The sequence below is a fragment of the Desmodus rotundus genome, chromosome 9 (assembly GCF_022682495.2).
Source record: "Desmodus rotundus isolate HL8 chromosome 9, HLdesRot8A.1, whole genome shotgun sequence".
NCBI classification, from domain to species: Eukaryota; Metazoa; Chordata; class Mammalia; order Chiroptera; family Phyllostomidae; genus Desmodus; species Desmodus rotundus.
The window spans coordinates 105,823,804-105,840,184 of record NC_071395.1 but is presented as its reverse complement, the minus strand read 5'-3'; the positions used below and the strand labels follow the sequence as shown (position 1 = coordinate 105,840,184).

General features: G+C 58.7%; 2 protein-coding genes across 3 annotated transcripts; both read left to right on the top strand.

Annotated features, from left to right (window-relative positions):
- The first annotated feature begins 21 nt into the window (after positions 1-21).
- KAT2A (lysine acetyltransferase 2A) lies at positions 22-7,662 on the top strand. Of its 2 annotated transcripts, none has more exons than XM_053911803.2 (18): positions 22-493; positions 640-763; positions 1,139-1,284; positions 1,407-1,496; positions 1,792-1,973; positions 2,066-2,257; positions 3,122-3,228; positions 3,439-3,549; positions 3,636-3,775; positions 3,863-4,071; positions 4,287-4,413; positions 5,226-5,336; positions 5,773-5,916; positions 6,184-6,298; positions 6,396-6,432; positions 6,512-6,575; positions 6,712-6,796; positions 6,934-7,662. In XM_053911803.2, the coding sequence occupies exons 1-18, from the start codon at positions 86-88 to the stop codon at positions 7,125-7,127; spliced, it is 2,586 nt and encodes an 861-aa protein (XP_053767778.1). In that variant the 5' UTR covers positions 22-85; the 3' UTR covers positions 7,128-7,662. The 2 variants fall into 2 exon arrangements, with proteins under 2 accessions (XP_053767778.1, XP_053767779.1); XM_053911804.2 differs by having other exon boundaries at positions 23-493; positions 3,639-3,775.
- A 428-nt stretch (positions 7,663-8,090) lies between these two features.
- On the top strand, positions 8,091-15,958 carry DHX58 (DExH-box helicase 58). The gene is made up of 12 exons (XM_024553945.3): positions 8,091-8,580; positions 8,759-8,960; positions 9,316-9,506; positions 10,213-10,329; positions 10,804-10,930; positions 11,096-11,287; positions 11,983-12,236; positions 12,728-12,877; positions 12,964-13,125; positions 13,824-14,014; positions 14,989-15,085; positions 15,370-15,958. Exons 1-12 carry the CDS (start codon positions 8,413-8,415, stop codon positions 15,541-15,543), a joined length of 2,025 nt encoding a protein of 674 aa, XP_024409713.2. The 5' UTR covers positions 8,091-8,412; the 3' UTR covers positions 15,544-15,958.
- The last annotated feature ends 423 nt before the right edge of the window (positions 15,959-16,381 follow it).

Sequence of the window (16,381 nt, the reverse complement as noted above, 5' to 3'; positions counted from 1 at the left end):
AGAAAAGTCTGGAAGGCATAGGCAAAGGGAGCAGCGTTGGAAGACTACAACTCCCATCACGCTCCAGGGCAGTGACGCCTGCGCAATGAGCGCCCGTTGCCCATGCGGCCCTAGGGCAGGGAGCGCTGCGCCGCGCTCCGCTGCGGGGGAGGCCATGGCGGAGCCTTCCCAGGCCTCGACCCCAGCCACGGCCGCGCAACTCCGTCCCCTTCAGTCCCCAGCCCCTGCCCCAACTCCGACTCCTACCCCTAGCCCGGCCTCGGTGCCGACCCCGGCTCCCACTCCGGCACCAGCCCCCGCCCAAGCTGCAGCCCCAGCCGGGAGCACCGGGACGGGGGGACCCGGGGTAGGAAGTGGGGGCACCGGGAGCGGGGGGGATCCGGCTCGACCTGGCCTGAGCCAGCAGCAGCGCGCCAGCCAGAGGAAGGCGCAAGTCCGGGGACTGCCGCGCGCCAAGAAGCTTGAGAAGCTAGGGGTCTTCTCGGCTTGCAAGGTGGGGGCGGGGCCTGGGGTGAGAGGGGGCGGGGCTTGGGACATCCTAGGGCTCGGGTGGCAATGGGAGCAAAGCTCCAGCTGGGGAACATCGCTCCCCGTCCCTGGGGTAGGTACAGGGTTTTTGACTGATCCTTCTGCCTCCAGGCTAATGAAACCTGCAAGTGCAATGGCTGGAAAAACCCCAAGCCCCCCACTGCCCCTCGCATGGACCTGCAGCAGCCAGCTGCCAACCTCAGTGAGCTGTGCCGCAGCTGTGAGCACCCCTTGGGTAAGGCAGGTCACTAGTGCCCTTGGAGCTGGGGGCAGGGGAGAAGCAGGTGCTGGCTCCTCCTTGGACAGGATGACTTTAAGGGCCGCAGAGCTGCTTAAAAACCAAAGATGCCTTCTCTGTTTGGAGGGTACCCCAATCCCTCCTTAGAAGGCTGCCTACAAGATGTGCCCCAAGGGAGGAGAAAGGAAGTCTGCTGATACAGAAGATACAAGGGGCCACCCAAGGGCTGACAAAGGAGCAGTCAGCCTTGTTGCTGGTCACAGTGGCTGGAGGGGCTGAGGGTGGGTCATGGCTGGTGATGAAGAGGGGCAGGAAGTCTTGTTGACCTCTTCTGTCCATTCTTCCCAACTCTACCACCTGGTCTTTGTGCAGCTGACCACGTGTCCCACCTGGAGAATGTGTCAGAGGATGAAATTAACCGGCTCTTGGGGATGGTGGTGGATGTGGAGAATCTGTTCATGTCTGTTCACAAGGAGGAGGACACGGACACTAAGCAGGTCTATTTCTACCTCTTCAAGGTGAGCTTCCTGGGAGTAAAAGTGAGTGAGCAAAGAAGTTGAGACTGGTGGCGGCAGCTCTGTTCTCTGCTGACCTGTACCCCTCCCTGTCCCTGTCCCTCTCCCTCTCCCTCTCCCTCCAGCTCCTTCGGAAATGCATCCTGCAGATGACCCGGCCCGTGGTAGAGGGGTCTCTTGGCAGCCCTCCATTTGAGAAGCCTAATATTGAGCAGGTGGGATGAAGAAGGGGACAGGGGAACTGGGAGTATCTTGGAGGAATGAGGAGCTCGTCTTCTCCATCCTCCTCAAGCTGGAACAGGGGAGAGGTTCCAGAAGGGAGGGTGTTTTGTGCTAACCTCCAGGTGTGCACAGAGTTAGAGAGTGGGCATAGTTTGTCTTCACAGAGAGCCTCAGAATGAGAGGAGAGCCTTGCCCCTGCCTTCAGGAAGCCCCTAGTTTTGGGTAAGAAGCCCATGCTGTCTGCCCATACTTCCTTCCTGGTTTTGTCCCCCACCCACCCCTTCGCAGGGCGTGCTAAACTTTGTGCAATACAAGTTCAGTCATCTGGCTCCCCGGGAGCGGCAGACAATGTTTGAGCTCTCAAAGATGTTCTTGCTCTGCCTTAACTACTGGAAGCTTGAAACACCTGCCCAATTTCGGCAGAGGTCTCAGGCTGAGGACGTGGCTACCTACAAGGTCAATTACACCAGGTAGGCCCAGCCAGGGACAGCATGGGGAGAAGCTTGTGGGCTCAGCCTGGGCTCAGTGGTTTCCACTCTCACCACCTCCTCGCTCTCCACAGATGGCTCTGTTACTGCCATGTGCCCCAGAGCTGCGATAGCCTCCCCCGCTACGAGACCACTCACGTCTTTGGGCGAAGCCTTCTCCGCTCCATCTTTACTGTCACCCGGCGGCAGCTGCTAGAGAAGTTCCGGGTGGAGAAGGATAAGCTGGTGCCCGAAAAGAGGACCCTCATCCTCACCCACTTCCCCAAGTAAGGCTCCTTCTGGCCTATTGGGATTTTGCCCCAAGTTCACATCATCCGTGTTATTTCCCTTTTGCCAGGAAGGCTTCCTGGGTTGGTCCCGCCCCTCCCTCCATGAGCCTTCTGGGATCTGAGCATCTACCTGGCAGACTTGCCCATAGCCCAGATGCAACTTGCTTGCATTTGCTTTTTGTAGTAGTCAGAGGAAGGCAGGTGCAAGGCCCCAGCACTAGCACTGCCACTGCCCACAGCCTCGGTAAACATTACCCATGTGTTTCCACGGGGCCTGGACACAACCTCAGGACCCTTCCGACCACAGCATTCCAAAAGAAACCAGAGCTTACACTTGAGATGAAACCAGTTTCTGCTCCTCTTGTAGTTCTTTCTGAGAGATGTTCCTCTCTCCTGCCTCACCCTCCTCTGTAAACCCGCTCACAGCTGTCCATTCCAGGAAGCCTTTACTGACTAATCCAGGCCCTCCAGGGCCCCTTCTGCCACCATCTGGGAATCAGGCGGCAGGAGGGGGTTGAATTCTGAGCCCCATTTGGATACTGAGGCCCAGGGTGACTTGGCGCCCTGCCTGGCCACACAGGACAGCGCGACATCAGTTCGGACCGTGCCTCCCCGTTCTGTACACTACGGCAAACTGGGCCCCTGGCTATGTCCTGTCCTCCTACCTTCAGCTGGGGTCTCCCAGGAGGTGGAGGGCTGTACCTCCCCCTAGTCTGAAGAGACGGGTGGTCTCTGTTTTAGGCTCCTGGTTCCCTGAGAGGAGGAGGCTCTGTCTCTTTGGCCTACCCCAGCCCCCTGGTGTCTGGCCCAGGCTGCTCCCTTGGTTGGGCAGAGCTGTGGACAGACTGTACCCTCCCACAGGTTCCTATCCATGCTGGAGGAGGAGATCTACGGGGCAAACTCTCCAATCTGGGAGTCAGGCTTCACCATGCCACCCGCAGAGGGGACCCAGCTGGTGCCCCGGCCAGGTATGTGCCGCAGCAGGTTCTGCAGGATCTCTGCTCGGCCTTCCCAGCAGAGCTCCGGCCCCCCGCCCCGTGGAAGAGGGGCTGCGAGTGGCTGCAGTGGACAAATGCCTGAGGGCTCAGCTGGGGCTTAGAGGGTCTGGGTCCCTTTTTGGGACCCACCAACACCTTTGACCCCTGCCACCCTGGTCCCGATCCTTCTGTCTCTCTCAGCTACAGTCAGCGCAGCCGTTGTTCCCAGCGCCCCCATCTTTAGCCCCACCGTGGGTGGGGCCAGCAGCAACTCCTTGAGTCTGGATTCCGGAGGTGCTGAGCCCATGCCAGGTGGGTACTTGACCCCTGACCCTCACTCACCCCTCCCCCAACCTCTCTGACTGCCCCTGGAAGAAGACCTTTGCCCACTTCCCCAGCAGGCGAGAAGAGGAAGCTCCCAGAGAACCTGACCCTGGAGGATGCCAAGCGGCTCCGTGTGATGGGCGACATCCCCATGGAGCTAGTCAATGAGGTCATGCTCACCATCACCGACCCTGCTGCCATGCTGGGGCCTGAGGTAGGCAGCCTGGCCTGCTGGCCTGCAGGAGTAGGGCGCCCTCGTGGGCCTGCCACCCTGGCTCACCACCCCTTCTCTGGTGCGCAGACCAGCCTGCTGTCGGCCAACGCAGCTCGGGACGAGACAGCCCGCCTGGAGGAGCGCCGCGGCATCATCGAGTTCCACGTCATCGGCAACTCTCTGACCCCCAAGGCCAACCGGCGGGTGTTGCTCTGGCTCGTGGGGCTGCAGAATGTCTTCTCCCATCAGCTACCGCGCATGCCCAAGGAGTATATTGCCCGCCTCGTCTTTGACCCGTGCGTCCCGGGAGAACCCCCAGCCCCAAGGCACCACATCTGGTGCCTGTCCTCCTCAGCCTCCACACCCCTCCCTAGGTTTTTTCCTTCAACCTCTGGGAATTCTTTCTCCTCAGTTCCCAGCCCTGAATGCAACTTAGGCCTCCAGGGCTGTGGGGACCTGGAGAGCACTTGGGGGACAGGTAGGGACTGTGACCTGTCCCCTCTCCCCTCAGGAAGCACAAGACTCTGGCCTTGATCAAGGACGGGCGGGTCATTGGTGGGATCTGCTTCCGCATGTTCCCCACCCAGGGCTTCACAGAGATTGTCTTCTGTGCTGTCACCTCAAACGAGCAGGTCAAGGTGAGCACATGCCCCAGCCCCTGCCCCATTCCACCTCCCCCTACGGCTCAGAGCAGAAGTCCTGCTGATGCCGCACCTCCCAGCTCCTTTCAGTGGCCAGGCAGTTCCTCACTCCCCCACAAGGTGGCACTGGTATTCTGATAGCAGTGGATTAAGGAAACACCTGTTGACAAATGGACTCCGAGAATCAGTAACACATTTAAATGAAACTGAATTTCTTTCATCACAAGAACCTTCGCATACATTGGGGCATCAGTAGTTTTTACGGTAGCCCCGCGCTAGGCGATAGTCGTGGTTTCCATCCTTGTGTTGTCACAGCAGACCCACCAGTAGGCCCCTGGTTCTCCTTTTCTGGACCCCGGTTCTCCGTGGTGCCTCCTTGGTCCTGACGGTGGGGAGTGTCTCTTCAGGGCTCAAACGCTGCCACAGGCCGGGCCCTTGGCATTCCCCTTCCCAGTTCTGAGGCCCGAGGCCCAAGGCCCAGGAACTAGTGGCCTGTGGACAGCTGCTTCCTGGTTGGGTTTGGATCCTAGCCCTGCCATGACTGACCCCCTGACCTGGGACACGTTTCCTCGCGTAGCTGAGTTTTGGTTTTACCTTCTGCAAGTTGGCAGCAGTACCTGCCTCAGGACTTGACCTAAGACTCGGTCTGTAAAGTGTCAAGCACCGCACCTGACTCAGAGCAAGTGCTTAGAAATCCAGGGTCCTTCAGTTTCCTCCTTGTGAACCCTGCTCCCCGCTCCTCTCTATGTGCTGCCTCCTCCCGGGGCTCCTGAGACCCGCCCAGCGCCAAGCCTGCCCCTCCCCTGCAGGGCTATGGGACTCACCTGATGAACCACTTGAAGGAGTATCACATCAAACACAACATCCTCTACTTCCTCACCTACGCTGACGAGTACGCTATTGGCTACTTCAAAAAGCAGGTGACCGTCGCCTCACCCCACCCCACCCTGCACGTGCCTGCTGCTTGAGGAGGAGTCATTCTGTCTAGCGCCCTGGTGTGGATGGACTGGGAGTCCCTTCTGGTCCCTTGTTCCATTCAATGTCTGCAGGGGCATCCTGTCTCCCTGTCTTTCTCCCTCTTTCTGCTGCCCCAGTAAATAGGGTCCTGCGGGGCAAAAGGCAGCCAGCAGAATCGGGGGACTCTTAGGGGTGAGTCAGAGGGGCAGCTGGCCTAGGATCTTCGCAGGGACATACACAGCCTTCAAAGTGCAGAGCAGCATGCTGGGCACTGCCGGAGGGGTCCAGGACCCGGGGAGAGGACAGACGCCACACAAGCCCCTCAGGCGCTCCTGGGGAGGAGCTGTTACAGTGGGAAGAGTCTCACTGATGGAATGGCTCATGACTCCCACTCCCTAGGGCTTCTCCAAGGACATCAAGGTGCCCAAGAGTCGCTACCTGGGCTACATCAAGGACTACGAGGGGGCAACGCTGATGGAGTGCGAGCTGAACCCCCGCATCCCCTACACGGAGCTCTCCCACATCATCAAGAAGCAGAAGGAGGTTGTGTGTGTGCACTCTTCCACGGGGCTTTCTGTGCAGTGTGCATGTGGGGTATGCGCGTGTGTGCGGAGGAGCACGTGTGTGGATGTGTGCTGTGTGTCCATGCGTGTGCGTATGGGAGGTAGGGCCAGGGCCTTGGTTCTTGCTCTGCCTTGTGGGAATGTTAGGAGGAGCAGCACCTGGATTCAGGGGCAGGGGCTCTAACTGCGCTTCTGGGAGGGCAGTTTTGGGGGCTGGGGTTGGCCCCTCACACCCTTCCTTCCTCAGATCATCAAGAAGCTGATCGAGCGCAAACAGGCCCAGATCCGAAAGGTCTATCCTGGGCTCAGCTGCTTCAAGGAGGGTGTCAGGCAGATCCCTGTGGAGAGTGTCCCAGGCATTCGTGAGCAGGGGTCTTGGGGGGCAGGGAGGGGGGCGGCACGCTGCTTGGAGTGTGGACAGGCATTCTTAGGGATGGTTTTTGCACTCCCGTTTCGCAGGAGAGACGGGCTGGAAACCACTGGGGAAAGAGAAGGGGTGAGTGTTGTTAGGCGGGAGAGGGTGTGGGGGGGAGCAGAGGGACAGGGAGCCTCAGACTTGGCATCTGTCGCCCCAGGAAGGAGCTGAAGGACCCTGACCAGCTCTACACAACCCTCAAAAACCTGCTGGCCCAGATCAAGGTGGGGAGACCAGGCTCCCTTCTGGGGGTCCCTGTGCCAGTGGCTGTGGCTTTACGACCCGGTTTGGGGTGGGTGGCCATCACAAGCTGGGCGTGGGGCACAGCGGGCCTGGCCTCAGCTCGTCTCTTCCCTCCAGTCACACCCCAGTGCCTGGCCCTTCATGGAGCCTGTGAAGAAGTCAGAGGCCCCGGACTACTATGAGGTCATCCGCTTCCCCATCGGTGAGGATGCCCATTGCGACCCTTCCTTCCACTTTCGCCCACATGTCTACTCCTGCTTCTGCCTCACTGGGCCACACGGCCCCGTGACCCACTCTCCTCGGGCTCCCAAAGACATGCCCTGTGTCCCGCTGCCCCAGACCTGAAGACCATGACAGAGCGGCTGCGGAGCCGTTACTACGTGACTCGAAAGCTCTTTGTGGCTGACCTGCAGCGGGTCATCGCCAACTGCCGCGAGTACAACCCCCCGGACAGCGAGTACTGCCGCTGTGCCAGCGCCCTGGAGAAGTTCTTCTACTTCAAGCTCAAGGAGGGAGGGCTCATCGACAAGTAGTCCCCAGTCTGGGGCCTCAGCCTCAGCCTCGAACGCCTCCACCTCAGGTTCTGCTCTGATTCCAGGGGAGACCCTGGTGCCCAGGCCCCTCTCAGCTTGAGACACTCCAGCCCCTGATCCTGCAGCCCTTTCTGGGCCCTTGGGTGCCCCGAGCCTACAGCCCTGCCCCACCCTTCACTGCATCTGACCCGGGACGTGGGGTGCTCCTGGGGCTGCTGTTCAGCCCCTCCACCGGGACTGGTGGCCGGAGGATAGACCTTACCTGCTCTGGTGGCTCTCAGCCCTGGTCCCTGCAGAGCTGTGGTGTCTCAGAGTCCTGGGCCTGGCCCAGGTCACTGTTTCCTCAAGGACGGGACCACCAATTTTAGTTTGAGTGCAGGGGCTCCAGGGGTTGGAAGTTCAACGAACTGGAGGGGCCATGCCTTGCCCTGCACTGTTCTGTCTGTCCCCCAGGGGTGGGGGACATGGGGACCATTCGTTTCTTGGCATTAATCCCTTGGAGGGATCAATAAAGCTCTTTTTTTTTTTCTCTGTGTGGTTGTTTCTTCAGTGGCGTCCCAGGCCTCAGCAGGCTGACCCTGTTCCTACCAGTACCTCCTACAAGTTGGAGACTGTTAAGCTGAGGTTGTGCTGAGCAGCCCTCCCCTTGGCCCTGGGACTAGGACCTTTCTGGCTGTTCAGGTCCAGGTACCTGGACGGCAGGTGTTCGAATCCCCTGGCTGCCTTTGCTAGGTGACATGGTTACAGCTGACTCCAAAAGGAGTGGGGGTAGCGTAGGCAGGGTGGGGTGGGGTGGTGGAGACTGCTCTTGGGGACGGGTAGCTGGCAGGACCCAGAAGTTATGCAAAGGTGCTTTCCAGTCAGCGTTTCTGTCCTCTTGAGGCCGATGGGTGGCAGCAAGAGGGATTCTTGGGGCTGAGCTCCAGCTCAGCTGGGCTGGCTCCTCCCCTCAGTTTCAGTTTCCATTTACAATCTTAGCAGAGCTCAGTAGCCGGCTTCCCGGCTAAGCCCAGCCAAACAGGGCTGCCCTTAGCAGGTGGTACAGGTGAGGCTGGGCAGGGGTCCAGTCTGCCTTACTCCTTCCTGTCTCCCCTCGGCCCCAATCAGGTTCCTGGTGGGTGCCCTGTTCCACCTCCCTCAAGCAGGGTGGAGTCTTGGGCGAAGGGAGTTCTCTGCACCAGACTAGGCTGGCTGGCGGGGAGCAGGAAGAGGGCAGAGCTGAGGGGGGCCGGGTCTAGGAGTGCGACAGGAGGATCAGGGGTCCGAGTTCCCTGCTATTCTCAGAATGGAGCTGCGACCCTACCAGTGGGAGGTGATCATGCCTGCCCTGGAGGGCAAGAATATCATCATTTGGCTGCCCACGGGTGCTGGGAAGACCCGGGCGGCTGCTTACGTAGCCAAAAGGCATCTTGAGACTGTGGAAGGAGCCAAGGTGGTCGTATTGGTCAACAGGGTAAGTGGCCTCCCCTCAGCGGACTCTCAGACCCTCGGGTGCTTCTCAGGGCCCTCCAGAACGCCAGAGCTGCTGGGATCATCTCTGAGCTCACCTTTCACCCACCCCAGTCACTGCCTGGCCCCCGAGCCCTGCACCCAGCTCCAGCTTCCTCTCCCCTTCTCATCCGCCCTCCCAGGTCCACCTGGTGTCCCAGCACTGTGAGGAGTTCAGACGCATGCTGGATGGGCGCTGGGCCATTACAACCCTGAGTGGGGACATGGGGCCCCGACCCGGCTTTGGCCATGTGGCCCGGAGGAATGACCTGCTCATCTGCACAGCTGAGCTGCTGCAGATGGCACTGACCAGCTCTGAGGAGGAGGAGCATGTAGAGCTCAATGGTGAGGGCTGTGGGCACCCTGCCTGCCATCCTCAGGGCCCCTCCTCTAGTAAAGACGTGGAGGGATGTTGTGGGAGTGAGGGTGCCCCCATTCGCCAAACCCCAGCCTCCACCCCAGTGGAGAAAGACCTGGCTACCGTGTAGGGTCTTGGGCAAGTCCCTTCCCCTGCTTGAGACTCAGTTTATTAATCCGTTAAATGGTAAGTCATCCCTGACTGGCTGTCCTCTGGGGTCTGGCTGCAAGTTGTGAAGGGAGGAAGGAAGTCTCAGATGAGTTGTAAGGACCACGCCAAACAAAGCTTATGGGGGGAATGGCTTTGCAACATGGGCTCACAGCCTTGCCCCTGTGCCCCCAGCCTTCTCCCTCCTCGTGGTGGACGAGTGCCACCACACGCACAAAGGCACCGTCTACAACAGTATCCTGAGCCGGTACCTGGAGCATAAATTCTGGAGGACACGGCCCCTGCCCCAGGTGCTGGGCCTCACAGCCTCCCCAGGCACTGGCAGGGCCACCAAACTCGATGGAGCCATTGACCACATCCTGCAGGTCAGCTTGGCCCCTGTGACCCTCCCACCACCTGACCCCCCGGGGACCTCCCTGGCCTGCCCTACCCTATGCCCACCCAGGTGGGGTCCAGATCCCTCCCTTACCTAAGTGCCAGCCTCCAAGGCTTCTTCATGCCCTAGAGTCGACACCCACTCTCTACTCCAGCTCACAAAGTTCCCCGTGACCTGGCCCCTGCTCAGGTCTCCCACCTCATTTCCTCTGCCTGCCAGGACTCCTGCCCCACTGGCCTTCTCTCCGTATCTTGAACATGTCGGGCTCGTTCCCATCTCAGGACTCTTGGGCTTGCCATTCCTTCCGCCCTGAATGCCCTTCCCCCTGCACTTGACCTGCCTGGCTCCTTCTGATCATTCTGGGAACCGCTTCAACATCACCCCCCAAAGCCTTCCCGGTCACCCCCGCTGTGCTCCATCACGTCATCCGATTTCACTCTCTGAAGCTCTCTCACTCTCTTGTTCTTTACCAGTTCAGCACCCGTCTTCCCAACTCCGACGTAAGATGCTCTGTGTCACCAGTGCCCAGAACGGCACCTGGCACAGAGGGCAAGCAATACAATCAATATGTACTGAATAAGGGAATCCCTGCCACGATGGCCCTGCCTCAGCTGGGGCCCATCCCACCCCAAAGCTCTGCCCGTTGTCCCCAAGGACCCCCTTCCCTTCCAGTGAACCCCTCTCTGTTGCCCCAGCTCTGTGCCAACCTGGACACATGGCGCATCATGTCACCGCAGACCTACCTCCCCCAGCTGCAGGAGCACACCCGCCAGCCCTGCAAACAGTACGACCTCTGCCACCGGCGCAGCCAGGTGTGTGGAGGGAGGGACATGGGGCGGGGCTGGGGCTGGGGTGAAATTCGGGTCCCTGGGGTTGAGTCTTGACTTCATCCTCATGAGCTCTGTGACTTCCGCTTCTTTGCTTATGTATCTGAGCCCCTGTTTCCTCTTTCTGTGAAATGGGGCAGATCCTCCTGTTTAGTGTCGCTCAGATGCCACCGTGGACATCTGTCAAATCCCTGGACACACAGCAGAGTGCCTTTCAAGCCATAAAGCTGGGGCACTTTGTGCTGAGTCTGTGCCAAGCTCTCTCCTGTGGTGTGGATACTGCCTGGTGTCTGCTATGACAGGCTGGACAAGGGTTGACATCACTGGGCACAGGGCAGAGGTCAAGGGCACATGTCGGATAGAGACAGAATAGGAGTCAGGTGCAGGAACCCGACCCCTGCCTCCAGCCACACCAGAGCCGTGTAAGAATTTCCTCATTCCTTCACTCTTCTGGTCTAGGACCCGTTTGGGGATATGCTGAAGGAGCTCATGGAACAAGTACATGACCACCTGGAGATGCCTGAGTTGAACCAGAACTTCGGGACGCAAACATATGAGCAGCAGGTGGTGGAGCTGAGCCAGGCTGGTGAGAGAGGCATCCTGACGGAGGGAGGGCGTGGGGCAGTGCAGCACCTGGTTGCCTGGGCCGAGCCTCTAGGGGGTGGGGCTCAGCCTCTAGGGACAGGGCCTAGGCAGCAACGGATCCTGGGGGCGTGGCCGCTCTGACCCTCTGCTCCGTGCGGGTCCACAGCCGCTGAGGCCGGGCTTCAGGAGCGGCGGGTGTACGCGCTTCACCTGCGACGCTACAACGACGCACTGCTCATCCATGACACGGTCCGCGCTGTGGACGCCATGGCTGCGCTGCGGGATTTCTATGACAGGGAGCGTGCCACCAAGACCCAATTCCTGCATGCTGAGCGCTGGCTGCTGACACTGTTCGATGGTGAGGCTCCCCCGGAGAGAGGGGGGGCTCAGAGGCGACTAGAGGTCAGAGGCCAGGCCTACCCGCAGATGCAAGTTGGGAAGATGCCAGCAAGAGTCGTGGGGCCCTATTTTTCTAACCCAAAGTTAAGGCCGTGGATATGACAAAGGATGTATACCCTCATTTGGGAAGGTTTGCGTAGATCTAAAACCTAATTTACGTTGTTAACGAAGATTTTTTGAAAACCATTTAATTGGGACCGTCCCGGAGAATCTAGGATATGTGGTGCCTTTAAACTGGGCGAGTGACGTGGTCGGAGGGTGAAATTTAAGGCTAGAGCCTTAGCACAGGCTGAAGGGGCAAGGATCTTTCTGCACAGACCTGAGGTTGAATCAGTCCTGGGTTGCAGAGGTCAGCATGAAGAGGTCAAAGGTCGTCCTGGTAGCAGGGTTGAGGAGGGCTACTGGGTAAGGCATGTGACAACGAGTTCTAGACTGTAGTTCCCTGGTATAAGGCTGGCTGGCCTGGAGGCTGCTCAGGCAGAGGGTGTCCCTGCACCTGTTCTTGGTGCTGCTGTGCAGGGGAAATAAGCAGGAGCAGCCCTCCTCAGGCCCCCTCTGGACAGGAGTCTTGTCCCTGTGAGCCACCCCCCCCCTCACATCCTGCCCACCTCCAGGCCTGAGTCCTGTGCTTCTGTTTTTGGGCTTTGCTGGCAGACCACAAGAACAAGCTGGCCCTCCTGGCCACTCATGGCCCAGAGAACCCGAAACTGGAGATGCTGGAGCAGATCCTGCAGGAGCAGTTTAGCAGCCCTGGCAGCCCCCGGGGCATCATCTTCACCTGCACCCGCCAGAGTGCTCACTCCCTCCTGCTCTGGCTCCAGCAGCAGCCCGGTCTGCAGACAGTGGACATCAGGGCTGAGCTGCTGATCGGGGCTGGGCACAGCAGCCAGGGCATCCATATGACCCAGGTGAGGGCTCTGGGGAGAGGAGCTGAGGCTAGGGAGTTCCCTGGAGGAGAAGTGTAGGGGAGAGAGTATTAAGCACAGAGATTGGGGGGGCGGATGCTGGTTATCCCCAGGCAGAGGACAGAGTTGGGGAGAGAGATGGGTGCTGAGATCCCCAGGGCTGAAGATTCCTCAGTCTTAGGGTCTCTGGGGGCAGACACTTGGGGATCTGCAGGGAAAGAGGTGACGGATGTCCTCAGGACAGAGGATCAGGGGTCTATGGTGCTGTGTGGAAGAACGGTACCCCGGAGCTCCTAGAGTACAGGGGCAGGGACCCTTAGGAGTTAGGTGTTCACTGGGGGTACCTGGAGATAGAGAAGGAGACTTAAGTTCCCTCAGAAAAGGAGCCAAGATTTTGAGTAAAAGGGATGAACCAGGAGAAACTGGGCTGGCGGGAGGGCTGGCAGGGGGAAGTCACCCCATGTACCGTCCTGTTTCTCTTCCCCCACCCCTAGAGGGAACAGCAAGATGTGATTCGCAAGTTCCGGGATGGCACCCTGAACCTCCTGGTGGCCACAAGTGTGGCGGAAGAGGGACTGGACATCCCCCAGTGCAATGTGATCGTGCGCTATGGGCTCCTGACTAATGAGATCTCCATGGTCCAGGTGCCCAAACCACCCCCTCAGCCATCCTCGGAGGATCTGTGTGGGAACCCAGCCCCACTCAGGCCCCTCCGTATCTCCCTCCCCAGGCAAGGGGTCGAGCTCGGGCGGATAAGAGTGTCTACTCATTCGTGGCAATCCAGGGCAGTCGGGAAGTGCAGCGGGAACAGACCAATGAGGCACTAGAGACTCTGATGGAACGCGCTGTGGCTGCTGTGCAGGAGATGGACCCGGCTGCGTACCAGGCCAAGGTCTGTGGGCAGCCTGTGCACCCACAGACTGGGGAGGAGGGCTGTGGACGTTCTGCCTGGAAGGGCTCTGATATGGACACACACACACCCCTTCCTCTGGGGGCTAACCCGGCCCACGTAGTGATGGTGTGAATCTAGGGCAAGGGACAGGCCAGGGATGGGGTTGCCAGAAAGACGGTGGCTGTTTCTCCAAAATGCCTTGGGAACAGGCCTTGGCCAGGGCTTTTAATTTATCCTCATCACCAAATACTCCATGTATCTGTGAGAGCCTCCTTCCAGCCCTTCTGGAAGCAAGCAGAGGGGAAGCAAACAAAGGCACAAAATAAGCCCAGAACCAGGACTGAAATCAGTCCCCTGAGGCAGAGTCTCCATTGCGGAGCCTCATGCAAGGTGGTCCCTATGTACTCTATGTACTCCTGTTGTCCCAGCGTAATTATTAATGGTGCCCCATGTTATATTCAAAGAAGCAACGTGGCCTCCACAGTGGGGGCAAAGGTTCGGTGAGGAAGCTTGCCTTGCCCTTGTTTTTCCTGCCAACCCAGTATTAGTTTTCTCCATTGAGCCGCTTCCGAAAGCTCCAGGGAGGGCTGAGGAAAGTCCCTCTGGGGACTCAGGGACGTAAGTCTTTGGGAGCCCTTTGTTCCCCTGGGAGGGTGTCTTTGGTCAGGTCTCGTGCCTGGTGTCTCCTCCCACCCCAGATCCGGGACCTACAGAGGGAAGCGCTGGTCACGCGGGCGGCCCGGGCGGCCCGGCAGGACACTCGGCGGCAGCAGTTCCTGGCCGAGCACGTGAAGATCCTCTGTATCAACTGCACGGTGGCCGTGGGCTACGGAAGTGACCTGCGGAAGGTGGAGGGTGCCCACCACGTCAATGTGAACCCCAACTTCTCGTGAGACCTGTGGAAGGGGATGTTCAGATGAGAGGAAAGGCGGGGTGCACTAAGAGGTTAAAGAGCATTTGAACGAGCACCAAGGTGACAATAATCTGGTGGGAGAGGTGAGGAAGTGGAGGCTCAGAGAGGCTCAGCAACTTGCCCGGCCTCCCACAGCCACTATGTGGTGGAGCAGGGTTTGGAATTCAGGATGCCAAATGCTGAGGGGCCAGAAACTGGCCCCCTCGTCCTGCATATGTACACTCCAAAGACATCTAGAGGGGTTGGTTGTCTCTGAGCCATCCCCTTACATACCCTCTGCCCACCTCAGGGTAGCCTTTCCCTGTCCTCTGTTCACTTATTCATTAAGTATTCATCAGGTACCTACTGTGTGCCAGGCCACTGTGCCAAGGGTCTTCACACCTTTTCTCTCATTTGAGGAAGTAGCAGCCAGGTCTTGAAGGAAAGGCTGGGTTTGACTGGGTTTGACCATGAGTGCAGATGGGGATGTGGCGGGAGGAAGGCTGGTTGACTTGATTGGAAGCGATGGTGAAGGGTGAGGTTCTAAAGGAAGACAGACTAGCCTGTGGAGGAATTTGAAGTCAGACCTGAAAGTTTAGCCTTTATTCTGTAGGCAGGGGGGAGTCTTGGTGGGTTTGGAGTGAGGGAATGTCAGGGTCAGCTTTACCTCTTTGGAAGATCACTCTGGCAGTTGGTGGAAGGGTAGTGTACGGGCAGGAGTAAGGATGGAATGTTGTGGGAGGGTGGGGCAAGGAGATCCACTGGGAGACGGTGAGATCGTCCAGGTGGACAGTACTGAGGCCTGAACTTGGGCAGAAGGGAGCGGAGTGGAGGCAGCACAGGCCGATTTTATTGAAGTCTCTTGAGAGGTAGGGAGTTCCAAGGCCCAGGGGAAGGCTCAGCAAGTAGGATGGCACATGGTCTGGGGCTGGGGGTCCATGAGGGCTGTGGTCACTCCCCTTTCCTTCCAGGATCTACTACAATGTCTCCACCAAGCCGGTGGCCATAGACAGAGTCTTCAAGGACTGGATGCCTGGGGGTGCCATCAGCTGCAAGAATTGTGGGCAAGTAAGTGCCGGTGCCCTGGCCCTCAGCTCCAGCCTTTACAAGTCCTCACTCTGAAGAGGAGGTCCAGACTCTGCCACCAGGGGGAGCTCACTGGGGTGGAGGAGACAGGCCTGCCCCGGGAGTCCCCAGTCTGAGTCCCTGATTTAGGGAGCCCACAGTGGGAGGAGGGAGATAGCTCTGCCCGAGGTACACACATAGCCCCACATTCAGAGGCCCTAACTTGAGGAGAGAAGCCCCGCCTGAGGGTAGACACCCAGACCCACGGTCTCTGTCCCACCCCCCAGCCCTGGGGTCTACAGATGATCTACAAGTCAGTGAAGCTGCCGGCGCTCAAAGTGTGCAGCGTCCTGCTGGAAACGCCGCGAGGGCGGGTCCAGGCCAAGAAGTGGTCTCGCGTGCCCTTCCCGGTGCCTGACTTCAACTACATTCAGCACCTGTCGGAACTCTCTCTGGACTGACCATCTTGTCACTGCAGTATCCAGCTCAGGCTGTAGGGGGCGCGAGAATCCGCAGCAGCCACCAGCCTGCCCGGAGCAAAGTCTAAGTCACCAGCTCGGGGCTTCTTGCTGACCAGCCACAAAGGAACCCCAGGTGCCCAGGCTGGCTTAGCCTCCCACACTGAGGAAGCAGCTGAAGGGCCACAGCCCAGCCCCTGACCCCGCTTACACCCACCCAGGCGCTTTCCTACACACTGGAGGGAGTGTGGTTGGGCGCGGGGCTGGGGGGTGTAGAACTGAGTCAGAAGATGGCCACACTGTACAGTAGACCCCCCCCCTTATCCGTGGTCTCACTTTTGCAGTTTCTTACAATTAACTGTGGTCCAAAAAATATTAAGTGGAAAATTCCAGAAATAAACAATTTATAAGTTTTAAATTGCACACCATTTCGAGTAGCATGATGAGACCTCGCGCCATCCCGCTCCGGCTCTGTCCCACCTGGAGCACGAGTCATCCCTCTGTCCAGAACGTCTACGCTGAGTGTGCTGTCCGCCGGGCAGGCACTTAGCGGCTATCTGGGTATCAGAGCGCCTGTGCAGGCTTCGCAGGGCTGTGTTCAAGGAACCCTCAGAGTAGCCTCACATTGCGTCGTGATTCCTACGTCACCTCCCTTCACCTCCCCTCATCTCGCGTGGGCACTGGATCAGCTCACGTCACCAGAGGTCGAGTACAGGACAATAAGATATTTTCAGAGAGGCCACATTTACAAAACTTTTATTACAGTATATTTTATAATTGTTCTATTTTTTTAAAGATTTTATTTATTTATTTTTAGAGAGGGGAAAGGAGGGAGAAAGAG